Source organism: Leuciscus leuciscus (assembly GCF_965113295.1).
Source record: "Leuciscus leuciscus genome assembly, chromosome: 17".
Taxonomy (NCBI): domain Eukaryota; kingdom Metazoa; phylum Chordata; class Actinopteri; order Cypriniformes; family Leuciscidae; genus Leuciscus; species Leuciscus leuciscus.
This window is the reverse complement of record NC_138741.1, coordinates 27,183,246-27,198,068: the sequence shown is the minus strand read 5'-3', so window position 1 is coordinate 27,198,068 and position 14,823 is coordinate 27,183,246. Positions and strand designations below refer to the sequence as shown.

The following is a 14,823-nucleotide window of genomic DNA, read 5'->3' as shown; positions in this document are numbered from 1 at the left end:
ATGTGTTTAGTTGTGTGTGTTGTTGAACAGGTGATGGCTGTTCTCTTTCTTAGCATCTCGCGGAACGCTTCAACAACAACCGTGACTTGTTCAAGCTTGTTAGCTTGTCATTTAAACCTTGTGAGGCGTCCTCTCCCCTAATAAGCATCCCACCTATCAGGGAAATATGATTTTTGAGTGCGATAACACCGTGTCGCTTTTGGTGGAGGGAAACATACAGGTATATGCATAAATATGAATGAAGGAGTGGTTTTGACTGGCTTGCCTCAGATATTTCCAGGTGAAACCATCTCTCCTGGATTGACATGCATAAACACAGTAATGCATAAATACATACGTAATATATGGAAAAACATTCCCAGATGTTTTACTTTATGTGGGCAAAGACTTTCACTACTCTGTAATCATTGGCAGCAAAATGACACCTCATGCAAATGGCGTGAGATGTTTGCCCTCAAATATTCACACAAAGCAGGAGAAGATGATCCTCTAATTGGTACAGCAGCCATTTGGCCGAGTTCCAGTCTTTCAATTACTTGCGCTGCTTTTCTGAAGTAATAGAGTGTAATTGCGATTCTTTTGCTCTTATTAATAGAATGCAGATGCCGCGGTGGGGTAACACAATGCCGGCGACTGCGGCGGCCAGCCGTTTGGAAGTTATTTCAAAGACGAAAGCGTATGCGGACTCCCTCTGCGCAGATCTTCATTGCTCTCTTGCAGTTCCTTTCAAGCACTCTCTTTCTCTGCCCCTATCTCTCTCTCTCTAGCATTCTCATTCTCTCCCGTGGTGACTGACAGTCTCTCTGACGCACTCCCCCCATTTCATCGCACAGCAAATCAAATATGACAGCGAGGACTGTAGACATAATGGAGAATGTTAGGAGAGAGCGCTACTGTACACACACAAATAGCCGCAGGCTTAATTGAACAGCGCTGCCCATGACCCGAACACTTCCACAAGCCTGCAGGATGTGCTACGGGATGTACTTCACTCTTTTATTTAGTGTCAGATTTGCTAAAGCCCCCGTCGGAGCAAAAACCCTCCTGAAACATGACGTTGGTGTGAAAAAAAAAAAAAAAGCAATAAAACAGACAAAAAGGAAGAGCCGTGACCAATCGCAGGCAGAGTCAGCGCTTTAAGTTTAATTAATTAAATGCTAAGCTCCGCTGCTCACGAAGTTGCGGCGAATCAAACGCCGTCTTCCCGAGGGGTGTGATTTTGTGAATATGCCCTCTCGGAGTTGGGTTTGAGAGCTATCTCGTCGCATCGCCACGCTGCTGTCTTTTTTGAATAATGGCACTGATAATTTGAGCCACTCCAGTGAAAGAGAGGCGTTGATGCTGAGTAAATAGGCTGATTGGGGAGAGATGAAGGTCAGTCCCACTGCAGGTGACAAAACAGTGAATCACAGCCACCCGCTCTGCTCTATCCATCATTTCGTTCCTTCCTTTTATCCTCCTCCTCTCTTCACAACCTCCTGTTTCCCCCCCCGCCTCCAAGGAACTTAAAAAGAACACAAATGAATCTTGCTATGAGATGCTTTTTTTTCCCCTTGATTCGATCATATCAGCCTTCCTACGAAGTGTTTCATCAGAACTCATTTGCAAAACAGAGTTCTCCTTTAAAGTCAACATGAAACCAGACTCTATTACGTGGCACACTCTTCTGTGAAAACAAAAGGTGGATTTGCCGTTCAAAAGTTTGGAGTCAGGAAGAAAAATACCCCATCAAGGCCTCAATTATTTGATCAAAACTACAGTAAAAACAGCAATAATGTGAAATAGTATTACATTTTTTTTCTATTTTAATATTTTTTTAAATTTAATTTATTCCTGTGATGACAAAGCTGACTTTTCAGCATCATTACGCCAGTCTTCAGTGTCACATGATCTTTCAGAAATCATTCTAATATGCTGATATGCTGAAACATTCACTGATGCTCCAGAAGGAAACACGATGCTTTAACAGCCAGGGGGTGAAAACTTTTGGAATTTGAAGATTGGATAAAATTTACTTATTTTGTCTTTTGGGAAACATGTACGTATATGTAGTATCTGAAGGGCAGTACTAAATAAAAATATGATCTTTAAACAAAATAAGAAACATTTTACACACATTCATCATGTTCAAAAGTTTTCACCACCCGACTCTTAATGCATTGTGTTTTCTTACTGGAGCATCAGTGAATGTTTGTAATTTTTGAATGTTTTGTTGTTGTCAAAGAGTCCCTCGATTGTCCTCAGTGTGCAAAGATCTCAAAATCATAAAGCCACTGCTGGAATGGGTTTAAATAATGCAAAAGATGCTGAAAAACCAAAGAATTTGTAGGACCTGGAGGGTTTTTTTCTGAAGAACAGTGGGCAGTTTAACTGCTCAGAACAAACAATGGACTCAAGAACAACCATCACAAAACATAAAAACAGTCGTTGATCATCCATGCAACAACAACACAGTATTACGAATCTAAGTGTACGTAAACTTTTGAAACCACTTACATCTGCATTCATTCGAGTAGTAATTTCCTATTCAGAAACAAACCGTTATTTTGATTTGAATCTTTTCAATTAATCACTTAGGGTCTGAATGCTTTGTGTGGATCGGACTTGATCTAGTTCACAGGTTGAACTAACTTATTCAGTGATTCGGTGGTAGTGTTTAACCACTTGCTGAAGGGGAAAATTACCAGTGAATAATGACTTAAATTTGGTTATGATGTGCCTTCAGATGAAAAAATATTTGGGAAATGATTTTCAACACCACATTATAAATGTAAAATGGATTTCATGTTGACTTTGAAAAGTGAGTTAATTTTCAATTCAATTCATCAGATTAGTTTGTTTATTTAAGTGCTCTGTCCCACCAAATGGATGGAGTTGGACTTCCTGTGCAGCACAGTTTACATCCTCCCAGCTCGGCGGGTGCTGGAAACTGCAGTTGGCCTTAAGGAACAAGTGTGGAATGATAAAGTAAGAGCTGTAGTTGTGAATAAATTGGCATCATTAGTGTCTCACTCAAGTTCATGACATCAGAGATGTTACCCGTTATAGCCTACAGGAGAGAGTCAATCTAGACTCCTGCCGAGGGTACGGTGTTCTCAGCGCACACCCACACTGTGAGGAGCTGCGAGACTCTCTTCACACACACACACACACACACACACACACACACATGCTCAGTCTGAATCATTCAGATTTCTCCTCTGGCACTTTCAGCAAAGCATATGCGTGAGTGTCATTCACCTAATGTGAACTGAAACACTGGCTGGGATTTGATTCCGCCTGCTGAAAGCTCAAGCTCTCTTTAGCGGAGTGTTGGCGCGGGGCCGACCGCAGCTTTGAGGCCCGGGGTTACGGGGAACACAGACTTATAGAGCAGCAGTTATCAATGGGCTCATAATGACTTATTCTTGGCATTAGCTGGGAAAATATGGTTCCATTATACAAATATTATTCCAAGAAATAAAATTATAGAAGAAAGACTCTCGAGGTTGTTACTCATTAGCCGGCCCACACGAAATCCTCGCCCACTGATTTCCGCAGAATCGGAACGCCCGTCATTCACAAGTTCTACACATCCACTTTGCCTGCATATAAAATATTTTGACTTGTTTGACTGGCTATACTTTCAGCTCTGTTAAACACAGTTTACCACATTTAAATCCATTTTGCAGAGTTTTTTCCCTAAAATTAGTGCATAAATGTATGCAGATTGAACCTGCTCATTAAGGAGAATGAAATGGGATCGTCATTTGAGGAGCTGAAGAAGGTGGTTTAGATTTCATGTAACAGTTCTGTTTCCTTAACGATTCTATTAACTATTCTCATAAGAGTCATTTGGTTTGTGGATTAGTGTGCAACCAACAAGAACAATGCTATTTGTTGTCTTAATATAATTTTGCACTCTCCAGTCTTTTTCACTCATCATATTCAAGACTACAGTATCTACAGCTCTCAATAAAACTACAGTATCATTTATTGCCCTGTCACTATGGTGATAGATTCAGAAACAAATGCTATTGTTTAGTTGTTTTATTATAGTGTTGAAGCAAGAACGGTTAAATTAACCATAAATATGAAAATCATTCATTTGTAAGGTTTGAAAGTATTATGTTGTTTAAAAATGTTAAATATTCCTTAATATCGACTACCGTTAAATGGCGTTGGGTCTCTAAACAATGCCTTTTACACAACTGGTCTCAGTAGGAAACAACAGTGTTCAGAGGTAAAAAAAAATTAAATAATTCTGAATATTTTTCGATTCCCAAGCCAAAAATGTCTCTTATTCTGTCATTTATTCTGTCATGTTGTCTTTTGAAACATGTTGGACATTTATTTAGTAGAATATCCACTCTGCATTTTGCTATACAATGAAAGTGAATGGTGACCATAGCTGTCTAGCTACATTTTCTTCCTTTATGGAGCTTGACAGCCCTTGGTCACCATCCACTTTTATTGTATGGAATAGAGCTAAAACTGCTAAATACCCTAAAAGTCATTGTGGGTTTAGAAAAACATAAAGATGAGTAAATGATGACAGATTACATTTTTGGGTGTACTGTTCCTTTAAGAGCTGGAACAAGTGGAATGACAGTTTGTCTCTGTATTTCTAAGCATGAATGTATGTGTGTGTGCGCTCAACAGATATGACGGCACTCATGTCCCTGTACCGCAGTGAATATCTCAGTCTCTCTGCTAGTTTGATGTGGTGCAGCAGACGGTTCTTAATAATTTATTTGTGTAGCAGCACTTGAACAGTGATGCTGTCTTTCTTTCTTTCTATCTCTCTCTCTCTCTCTCTCTCTCTCTCTCTCTCTCTCTCTCTCTCTCTCTCTCTCTCATACACATGCGGGTCAGGTGTCTATCACCCCCACTTTCTTACCACAACTCAAAAACTAGAAACACACTTTCTTCATCATGTATGTTAGTAAAAATGGATGACGGTGTCCTCTTGTAGCCTGTCGGATCGAATGGGGTTTTTCTCGTAGTGACAGCTCAAACTCGATCTACGGATGTTGTTGCTGTTAAACTTCAGTTTGGCCCTTCTTGTCTGTGTTTTACATCCTGAAACAGCTAGCAGACAGTACTTTAAAGCTAAAGAACTTTCTATTATATTTAACAGCCCTTAAAGTGCCTTTATTATGCTTTTTCAGAGATTACCTTTCATGTAGTGTGTAATATAGCTCTTTGTGAATGTAAATGTCTGCTAATGGGTCTCATTCACTATGCATGCGTAGTGCGTACTCACAAAATTGTGCATAAAATCTGCGTACAAACGTTTTCACGAACAAATTATGATTAATCAATAACTTTAGTTCTAAAATGTATTCAAAATTTACGGAAAAAATTTAAGAACAACTGAAACCACTTACTCAAATACTCAAGATCTATATAATAAAATTTCATCTTATGTTATTCCTCTTATGTATCCAGAGTAAGAAAAGTTGTGTTATAGCTGAAGCTGCGAGCTACAGCCGTCTGTATTGTTTGTATAAAAGGTGTTTATTGCGTTTAAACTTGTTTTGAGGATGGCACTCTTGGCATTGCTCGAGGATCTTGTCACGTGTGCTCTCAGTTGAGAACGCGTCTTTAGAGAGTGTCATGTTTGCTGAGAATGACGAAAGGAAAGAGTGTGCCGAATGCCCCTATATGGACATGGTGTGGCCGTGTTTTATGTAAATGACTTACCTCGGGTACACAGCCTCTTATTTAGAATACTCTGTTCTGAACCTCCTTATAATGTTGATGAATTCAAATGCATGTATGTACGCACGTGTTGTGAATTAGGCGGAAAGTTTTCGTGAAAAGTACAAATATATGAATAAAGACGAATAGCGTACACAATTATTAGTGAATGAGACCCATGGTCTCCCAAAAACAAACAAACAAACCATTCTGAACTGCCTGAAACAAGTTGTCAGTAATTCCAATCTTACTTCCTCCACAAACCTACATAGGTTTGGAACAAGTTTGCATAATGTCAGCCTGTGGCCTTCATTGGCTGCTCGTGAACAACGTCTTCACGGTAGACAGTACTTTGATCCACCCTCAAACACTGCAGTTGTAGCCGAGGTCTGGAGAAGTTTGGTTCTTGTTATCGACATGTCGAGAAATCGCTCTTTTCTGCACTGCAAAAGCAAATCCACTTTGCATCCACCTATAAAGGATGAGGACTCTGACTCAAATTGATACGGTAAAACCGTCAACATCATTACTGTTCACATCACTGTGTTAACAAGTGCTGAGGAAGATCCGGAGTGGAAATTAAGATATGGCACTGGCTGTTTTGTTTCCAACTCATGCTGTAAGAGACCAATCACAACAGACTGGGCCGTCTGACCAATCAGAGCAGAGAAGGCTCTCGGAGAGGAGGGGTTTAGAAAGACCGGATCCTTTGATTGAACCGTTTCAGACACCGTGAGAAAAGCGGTGATGCTGCAATGTGTATTTTTGACCTTGGATGCATGCAAATATTGTAGGAGACCTCCAAAACTAAATTAGGAACCATTAAGATAGCATAATAGGAGCACTTTAACAATGATAAAATTGCTGTAAAATTCCAGCCTTCATTCATAGCATTTCTTTTTTTATCTGAGCAGTTTAGATATATAACCGTTTAGGCATCTCAGGCTCAAAACAACTTGTCTTTTCTATGGTTTTCGTTGCGTGTCAGTTTTATGCCCATCTTGTCCAGACTGACTAATCTGGCCCTTTTCTCCATGAACGTTAGGTTAACTCTGCGGTCAGAGCCATTGGCCCCCCGTGTGCTAGATTTATTGTCTCTGTGATGGTAGCTGGGTTGTGGTCAGCACGTGCACGGGGGGACCAGGGGGACCGCGGATGGGTTGTGCGTTATTATAATGGACTCTTGCATGGGAGAATTTACCTGTAAATGTCACTCACCCCATTCCAGCCGATGACATCGATAAAAGCCCCTGTAAATCACGCGGGGCGGCCCCTACGCCCAATCCAGCAGTCAATATTGCAGCCTAATAAACATGCCAGGGGGCCGTAGTAGTCTGAGATGTGTGTTTTCAAACAAGCAGGACAATTCTTAGCAAGCTTGTCCATCTTGACGGCATTGATGGGACTCGTTGGGTCTTAAGCTGCTGTCACATTTGTGAGTGTGAGCGTACTTTGAATTCAAACAGTAGTGTTTATCATTATAGCAATACAACATACATAATTCCAAAATCATTTTAGTATTATGTATATGCCATTATAGCATTATAAATATTTTTAATTAGCCTTTATTTTTATATTTTCATTTTTATTTAAGTTTGTTAAAGCCACACCGTGGACTTTGTGACCTAAAGAGTTGACGCATACAAGTTATTTTAAATGATTCCTCAGGCCAATATACAGCGTTTGACACTATTAATGCTCCGAGCGGGGCTGCCCTCTTGAAATACCGCCTATGTAAGTTTGGAGAAGACGGACCGTCGTTGGCCAGGTCATGTGACCTGGAGAACGTATCGCTTTACGGCCATCACGTGACCATAGGCTCTGATATACTCATGGAGCAGACTTTTGCGACAGTGCTGCGGCGCTTGTGGCCTCTAGGGGCGCTAGACGTGAAAGTTACAGGTCTAGCGCCCCTAGCGCCCGCAAAAGTTCCGCGGTGTGGCTTTAACGTAACGTTTTTACGTGCTTTTGTCATTTTTCATAAAAAAAAATTCTTATAGCTTTAATTTTAATTTTATTTCAGTTTGGTAATTGTAGTACTTAAACTTAAAATTTTCATTCAACTTTTTGAGGTTAAGTTTCTCTTTTTCTTCTTTTTTTCAGCTTTATTTTAGTTACTGAATTTTAAATAGTTTTAATTGTGAGTTGCCTTAAGGACTAGTTAAATTAGATTGGTTTATCCCTCAGAACTCATCTTTGAAAATCAAAATTACATATTTAAATGTTTTTCTTTGCTTGTGAAAATAATTTCTTCATGCTTTAAAATAGCTTGAATTTAACTCTAAACCCTTGCTTATCCGTGGATCTATGAATATGCAAATTAGTCTCCGCCTCCACTCAATCGTACCAGCTCGAATTACCTGATCGACTCGGTCAACTGTGGTAAACGCTACACAATGGCAAGTGGAAATGTTGGTTTGATATCAGCCATATTTGTTTGAACCAGAAAATGATTCAGAAGAAGAAAAGGAAACGGCAAATTTTAGGGTCATCTACAAGTTGATGTATCAGAATGGTAATTAGTTTTATGTATCTCTCTCTACTACGTAACGGACAGTAACTGATATGATTAGCCTTTGGCTTGACTATGTTATGAAACAGCTTATAATGTTACACAAACCATGTTCCCGTTCGCCATCTCAGAGTCAGACAGCTGCCTCCTAAAAATCAGCATCCAACATCATGGAAAGTCCTTGGAGAAAAGCCCCGCCTCCGCATTGACCGGATTGATTCGGTCAATAAAATTGATTACGTTTTTGGTAGAAACAACATTAAAAACTTGATTTTCACTACAGGGGGTCTAAATAGGACATTCTATCAAAAGAACTATGACTTCTGCAGTTTAGATCAGATTGATTTCATGCCCGTTGCAAACTGTACTTCAGTCCATATGAACTGTATCTCAAACCAGCATTGGATACAGTTGGAAAACTACTCAGGAGGAGAATTTAGCATAAAGAGACAGTGATGTTCACTTTAGTTTTTTACTCTTTGCGGCTGTGGTTTTACTATCTAAACGCCTTTATCTTTTGTTCATCCAGTGGTAAATTTTCAGCTTTTTCCATAAAGGAAGTTCTCTGTATTTTATTTTTTTCTCCCAGGATGAGGTTTGATTTCTCATCATATTCTGCCTTCTCTTCTTAGTCTCTCCGGATTCTTCCGTTTACGCAGCTGAGGGAAAATAAGGTGTTATTTTGCGGGGTTATGACAGGTGTGTGGAGTGTTCCTGTGTTTGATTGACACACTCCTCGTTTTGTGAGGATTGAAGGTCTCTGCGATGCAGCTCGGGTCTGCAGTACCTCCTTACTGGCCTTCTGTCAGTGTGTGTGTTTGTATTTTTTTTTTAGTAAAACAATGATGTGAACACTGCTGGAATACCAGAGACATACTGTATATCCTTTCCCTCCACACCCCTCCTCATCTCTGCTCTACTTGTGGTCTCCCCAAACTCACTTTCTCTGTCTGCCAACCCTTTGGCACGGGCCACTCTGTTCTGACATGGGTTCATCCTGTTGGATAATAATCCTCAGATGCTACTGCACACCCACAGAGCAGATCTTCAACACTCTGAGGCCTGTATTACATTGCTTGTGCTGTTGACTTTATGAGCGTCTGGGCCAAACCAGAAGGAGAACATATCGTCCAAACGTTCTTCTCTCTCCAGCCTGCAGGAGTGTCAGGGTTTTAGCATCTACAGGAAATCCGAATTTCTATAAAAAGATCTTTATATAGAGAAATAGTGTGTGTGTGTGTATATATATATATATATATATATATATATATATATATATATATATATATATATATATATATACAGTGAGGAAAATAAGTATTTGAACACCCTGCTATTTTGCAAGTTCTCCCACTTAGAAATCATGGAGGGGTCTGAAATTGTCATCGTAGGTGCGTGTCCTCTGTGAGAGACATAATCAAAAAAAAAAAATCCAGAAATCACAATGTATGATTTTTTAAACTATTTATTTGTATGATACAGCTGCAAATAAGTATTTGAACACCTGAGAAAATCAATGTTAATATTTGGTACAGTAGCCTTTGTTTGCAATTACAGAGGTCAAACGTTTCCTGTAGTTTTTCACCAGGTTTGCACACACTGCAGGAGGGATTTTGGCCCACTCCTCCACACAGATCTTCTCTAGATCAGTCAGGTTCCTGGGCTGTCGCTGAGAAACATGGAGTTTGAGCTCCCTCCAAAGATTCTCTATTGGGTTTAGGTCTGGAGACTGGCTAGGCTAACAGGTCTTTGAGGGTCAGAATTCTAGCTGATAGACAGGTGTTCAAATACTTATTTGCAGCTGTATCATACAAATAAATAGTTAAAAAATCATATATTGTGATTTCTGGATTTTTTTTATTTTTTATTATGTCTCTCACAGTGGACATGCACCTACGATGACAATTTCAGACCCCTCCATGATTTCCAAGTGGGAGAACTTGCAAAATAGCAGGGTGTTCAAATACTTATTTTCCTCACTGTGTGTATATATATATATATATATATATATATATATATATATATATATATATATATATATATATATATATATATATATATATATATATATATAAAAATTATTATATATATTTTTTTAATATATATATAAAGCAAAATATAGTTATTTTTGCTGAAAATAAGGTTGATTTCACAGCATCAACAGATACTAGCCTAACTATTTAAATAAGTAAAAAGTTCCAAATCTTATTGAAGACAGTAAAACAGGTTTGGCAATGCATGAAAAAGATCAACTTTCATGACGACACAACACTGCAAAGTCATGTAATCATGATAGAGATGAAATTAGAGTCACCAAATAGCCTAGACTTGGGCTGCTTTAGTAATTTTAGGACTTTAACTTTAACTTACACTTCACACTTGGCCTGTTTGGTTTTATTAAAGCAAACCCTGGTGCGATTGCTCTGTTAGTGTGGTTCATATGAATAAGTGTGAACACTGCCATCCGAACTGTGGTTCGCACCAAACAAGCGGACCGAGCCCCTGAAAAGATGGGTCTCTGTCCGCTTCCAAACAAACTCTGGTGCGGTTCGAATGAAATATGAATGCAACATGGACCAAAGACATCTAAACGAACCAAAAACAGGAAGATGAGACCCTAAAAAGGACAGAATACTCAAGCGTACCTGTTTTTTCTCATCATAGTCACGATGTTGCCCATCACAGTTCGATACAGGCATCAGAACCGCTTCTCCTCGCAGCCGATCTTCGTTTGTGTGTGACGACGGAGGGATTCCTTCCGCTGTTTTGACTCCTTTAAACATTTAATAAGCTCTTCACGAGTTCTCAGCTGGTCAAAATACCATTATATGTAGGCTACGCACATAACACGAGTGCATTTATCCCAGAACACAGCATTGTTTTGAATGTTCGGTAAGTTCCGTCGCGAAATAGGCAGTACGTCATAAAAGCCGGCCAATCAGGTTGTGAACAGATCCCTATGCCTTTAGGTTCGGTATCTTTAGGTTTGGTGTTAAAAATGGCAATCTGAACGCTAAGCGGACCAGGACTAAATGTTTTTTTTTTTTTTGGTCCGGACCAAACAAACCAAGTTAACCGAACTACAAGTGTGAACACACCCTTAATTTATTTCAGCTTTATTTCTCTGGTATGTCTAGAATTTGGTGTTTGTTGCCATTTGTTGTGACAGTGTGAATTAAGGCCCTCTTGGAAAAGTAATTTTTCGTTTTTCGCTTAGGGGTAAAAAGTAGTTCAAAGTTTGGTCCTAGTTAGAAGGTGTTTACGAGCTGGAGCAAACTCTTTTTGGCATGATTTTGCTTGAAGTATAATAGCCTTTAGCCTGGTGTTGCGCAAAGTGCCTGATCCTACAAAATCACTTTATTGTATTATTATTTATCTAAATACGACTTATACGTCAGATCATTTTATATAATTGAAACTAAAAATGTCCAATAAACATGTTTTGCTTCTTTTTCTGTTTGCTAGCATGCTAACCAGACTGATCCAGACTGGATTTGGGTGCATGTTTATTTAATTTTGTGTATCAGATAAATAGCTTTTTCTTTACCAGTTTCACACAATGAGCATTCCATTATATTTAGAGTTTCTTTCCCAAATCTTAAAAATCGGGCCATCTTCTAAAATGCCATTGTAATTAAGAAATTATTAGGGAATAACATTGTTCTGCAATTATTGTGCCAGTAGAGCATATCCAGCATACGTTCATATCTCTCTCCAGCTTGTAGAATTGTCAAAGAGTCACACAGGACCAGGATTTAGCGTCCACAGGAAGTCTTACGCGATCAGAGAGGCGTCAGGGTCAGCGGTGCTGTTTTGCACGTGCACCCGGAGCAGGCCTGCTTACAAAACTGACACATTTTCAATCATATCGCCGATTCCCTGGAAATCACGGAAAGGCCACGTCGGAGCATTTTATAGAGTACAATGCACCAGATGGGGATTAGTTTTCCCAACATGTGGGGAAAAAAAGGTCTTTTTTTTTAAAGAGAATGCGTGGTGTAGGGGTAATATAGTCGGCTTTGAAAAATGGACCAAATCTTCCGTCGCTGTCTGCAATATACAGTGCTTTTTACAGCCATGAAACAAAATCAAAATGGGCCTACATTGGGCCGTGGAGACACAGTGCTTTATGTGTAGGTGTGTGTGTGTGTGTGTGTGTTGGAGCGTTGCGTGTGTAGGTGTTTTCATTCAGTTGGTGGTAGAATGGCGACACTCTCCATACCTGCAGGGAATTTATTGTGCTAAATGAATTGTGGCCCGTAGAAGTTTGTAAATTGCAAGGCATCAATCTAGAGGAGATAGAGAGAGGGACTCGCCCGCATTCACCCCGTCTGATATCAATCCTTTACCGCTAAAACCTCGCCTTTCAATTCCTCCTCATTCATCCTGCAGCAACCTCCAGTGTTTAACAGGGATCATGAAGAGCCCTTAACAAATAAAAGCTCTTTAGCGTTTGAGTGCCGCAGATAAATGCGTGAACGAGGCCGTTTATGCCGAGCAATTAGAACGCCACCCGTTATCTGAAGCGCATCGCGCCGGAGACGAGCCAATCGTATTGCCCCGAATCAATAACCCAGAAAATTTGTTAATTTTAAACTACTGTTTTGAAAAATATATGTTTAACATCAGTCAATAAACATTCTAGAGGCTTGCACTGATTCAATAAGACACAATTAGTACGCTTATATGCTGCTTTTTTGACTTTCATAATTTACAGATTATGCTATGTGGTGTAAATAACTCTCATTCTGGTTACTAGCACCATAAACCTCAAAAGAAAATACATTACTAATTCATTTGATTTGCACATGGCTCATACTACCATTTTTGTCTTTTTTTCAGTTTCCAAGAATTTCATAATTTTCATATCTTTATTTCAATCTGCTTTCTGTCTCACACACCTCTAATACTCCTGTCTATCTATCTATCTATCTATCTATCTATCTATCTATCTATCTATCTATCTATCTATCTATCTATCTATCTATCTATCTATCTATCTATCTATCTATCTATCTGTCTATCTGTCTGTCTGTCTGTCTGTCTGTCTGTGTCTCTCTAATTTAGTAAATTTTCCTTATTATTTGATCAGTTTATCAAATGTATGCAATTGTTTTTAAAATGTTTGACTCATCAAAGTTGTACTTAATTTGTGTGAATTCTGGGTCATTCTGGGTGCTGATGTCTCGTGCATTAAGAGCTTTTCCACATTTCTCCACAGCGAGCCATACTGGGAGAGGTCTGCTAATGCAAGCTCCTGCTCCGCCACTAGGCCCAAGACACTCCACCTTGGAGGGCAACAACATACCTCATCACCATGGTAATCCATCCCTTCTACCACATCTCTCAGGCCAACCGGAGACAATAGAAACCACAGATCATCTGCACACCAGACATTTCAACAGCTCTCCACACACTGACACAGACACATAACATTTGTACTGTACAGTATAGATGATACAGATGATGTAATATAACATTCTCCCAAAGTTTTTTTATAACACTGTTCTTGCTCCACCTTACAGTATTTTTTGTGTCCATGGTAACTATAGTTTCTACCAGAATGCCATAGTTAATATTATAGGTATCGTTACATCTCTAAAAGTTGTGCTGCATTCATACAGTTAATCTTTGAACATAATCTTTGACTTTAATAATTTTTCGTAATCTTCATGAAAGAGATCCATTATCCATTTTGTGGGCAGAAACTGTGGTTACCAAAGGGTCCTCCTCTCTCATATATTTCAGCCAAGAAATATACAATATACTTGGGTTTTCAGGAGATGTTTTTCTCATGGATGTATGTTTTGTTTTTGTTCATTTGAGGTAGAATTACTCTGGCGTTTTTAAATTCAGTAAGAAACCCCAAGTGAGTATTTTCCCTTCACAATGACATTCTTAATTGATCAAAAACAAGTATTATTGCTTCTGAGCCGCGGCAGCTCAAATAAATTATGCCACAGCAACAGAAATCCAATATGTAATAGGCTTAGTAAGGCGAGCCGTATTGCTTATACAGTAGCTCTGATAAACGATGCCCCTTTCCAGAAGTGCCCTTTATTGTGCCTGATGCAGATTTGAACCTGTGAAGATGAAACAAGGCATCGTGGGAAGTGGAGTTTGACGTATTCCGCTGAGACCAGGGCAGGCTTGGAAATTTCCAGAGATACAGTCTGCGTGTTCGGGAAGTCTTTGTAGTGTATGGAAACGCATTTGAGAAATATGCCGCACTGATTATATGCAGGCGCCGCTTGATGGATTGGTAAGGAACGGAGGCACGGGGGCTCTGGGATTACTGTCACACTGACTAAAGAGGATTTATTTATCACATTCACAAAAAGCCTCTTCTAATAGCTCATCATGGGGTGTATTTAGAACTATTAGTACAACCACCCTCGGCTTCTGATACACTACCTGCCAGTACGCATAACGCCAGATCTGCCTCCTCTGTCATCAGCGCTTTCTCTATTTTTATGTCTCTTTTCTCGCACACCGGCATTCTGTTCACGCTTTGACACTTTAGGTATGGCGTAAAGCCACTAAATAGATTTTCACCTTTTTATTCCTCTTTGAAAGCGTTCCAGCGAACAAAAGCACAATGCCAACACCATCACCACGCCAACATACTG

The 14,823-nt window shown here is 39.4% G+C and overlaps 1 protein-coding gene across 6 annotated transcripts in view; it reads left to right on the top strand.

The window, feature by feature from the left end:
- The window catches only part of npas3 (neuronal PAS domain protein 3), a 323,145-nt gene that overhangs the window by 61,842 nt on the left and 246,480 nt on the right, over positions 1-14,823 (top strand). For 5 of the 6 annotated variants that reach the window (XM_082142316.1, XM_082142315.1, XM_082142314.1 and 2 more), the window contains one exon: positions 13,416-13,514. The exons of the other annotated variant lie outside the window; for it this stretch is intronic. In XM_082142316.1, the coding sequence (XP_081998442.1) occupies positions 13,416-13,514 (99 nt within the window). The remainder of the gene's footprint in view (positions 1-13,415; positions 13,515-14,823) is intronic. 6 annotated transcript variants of the gene reach the window in all.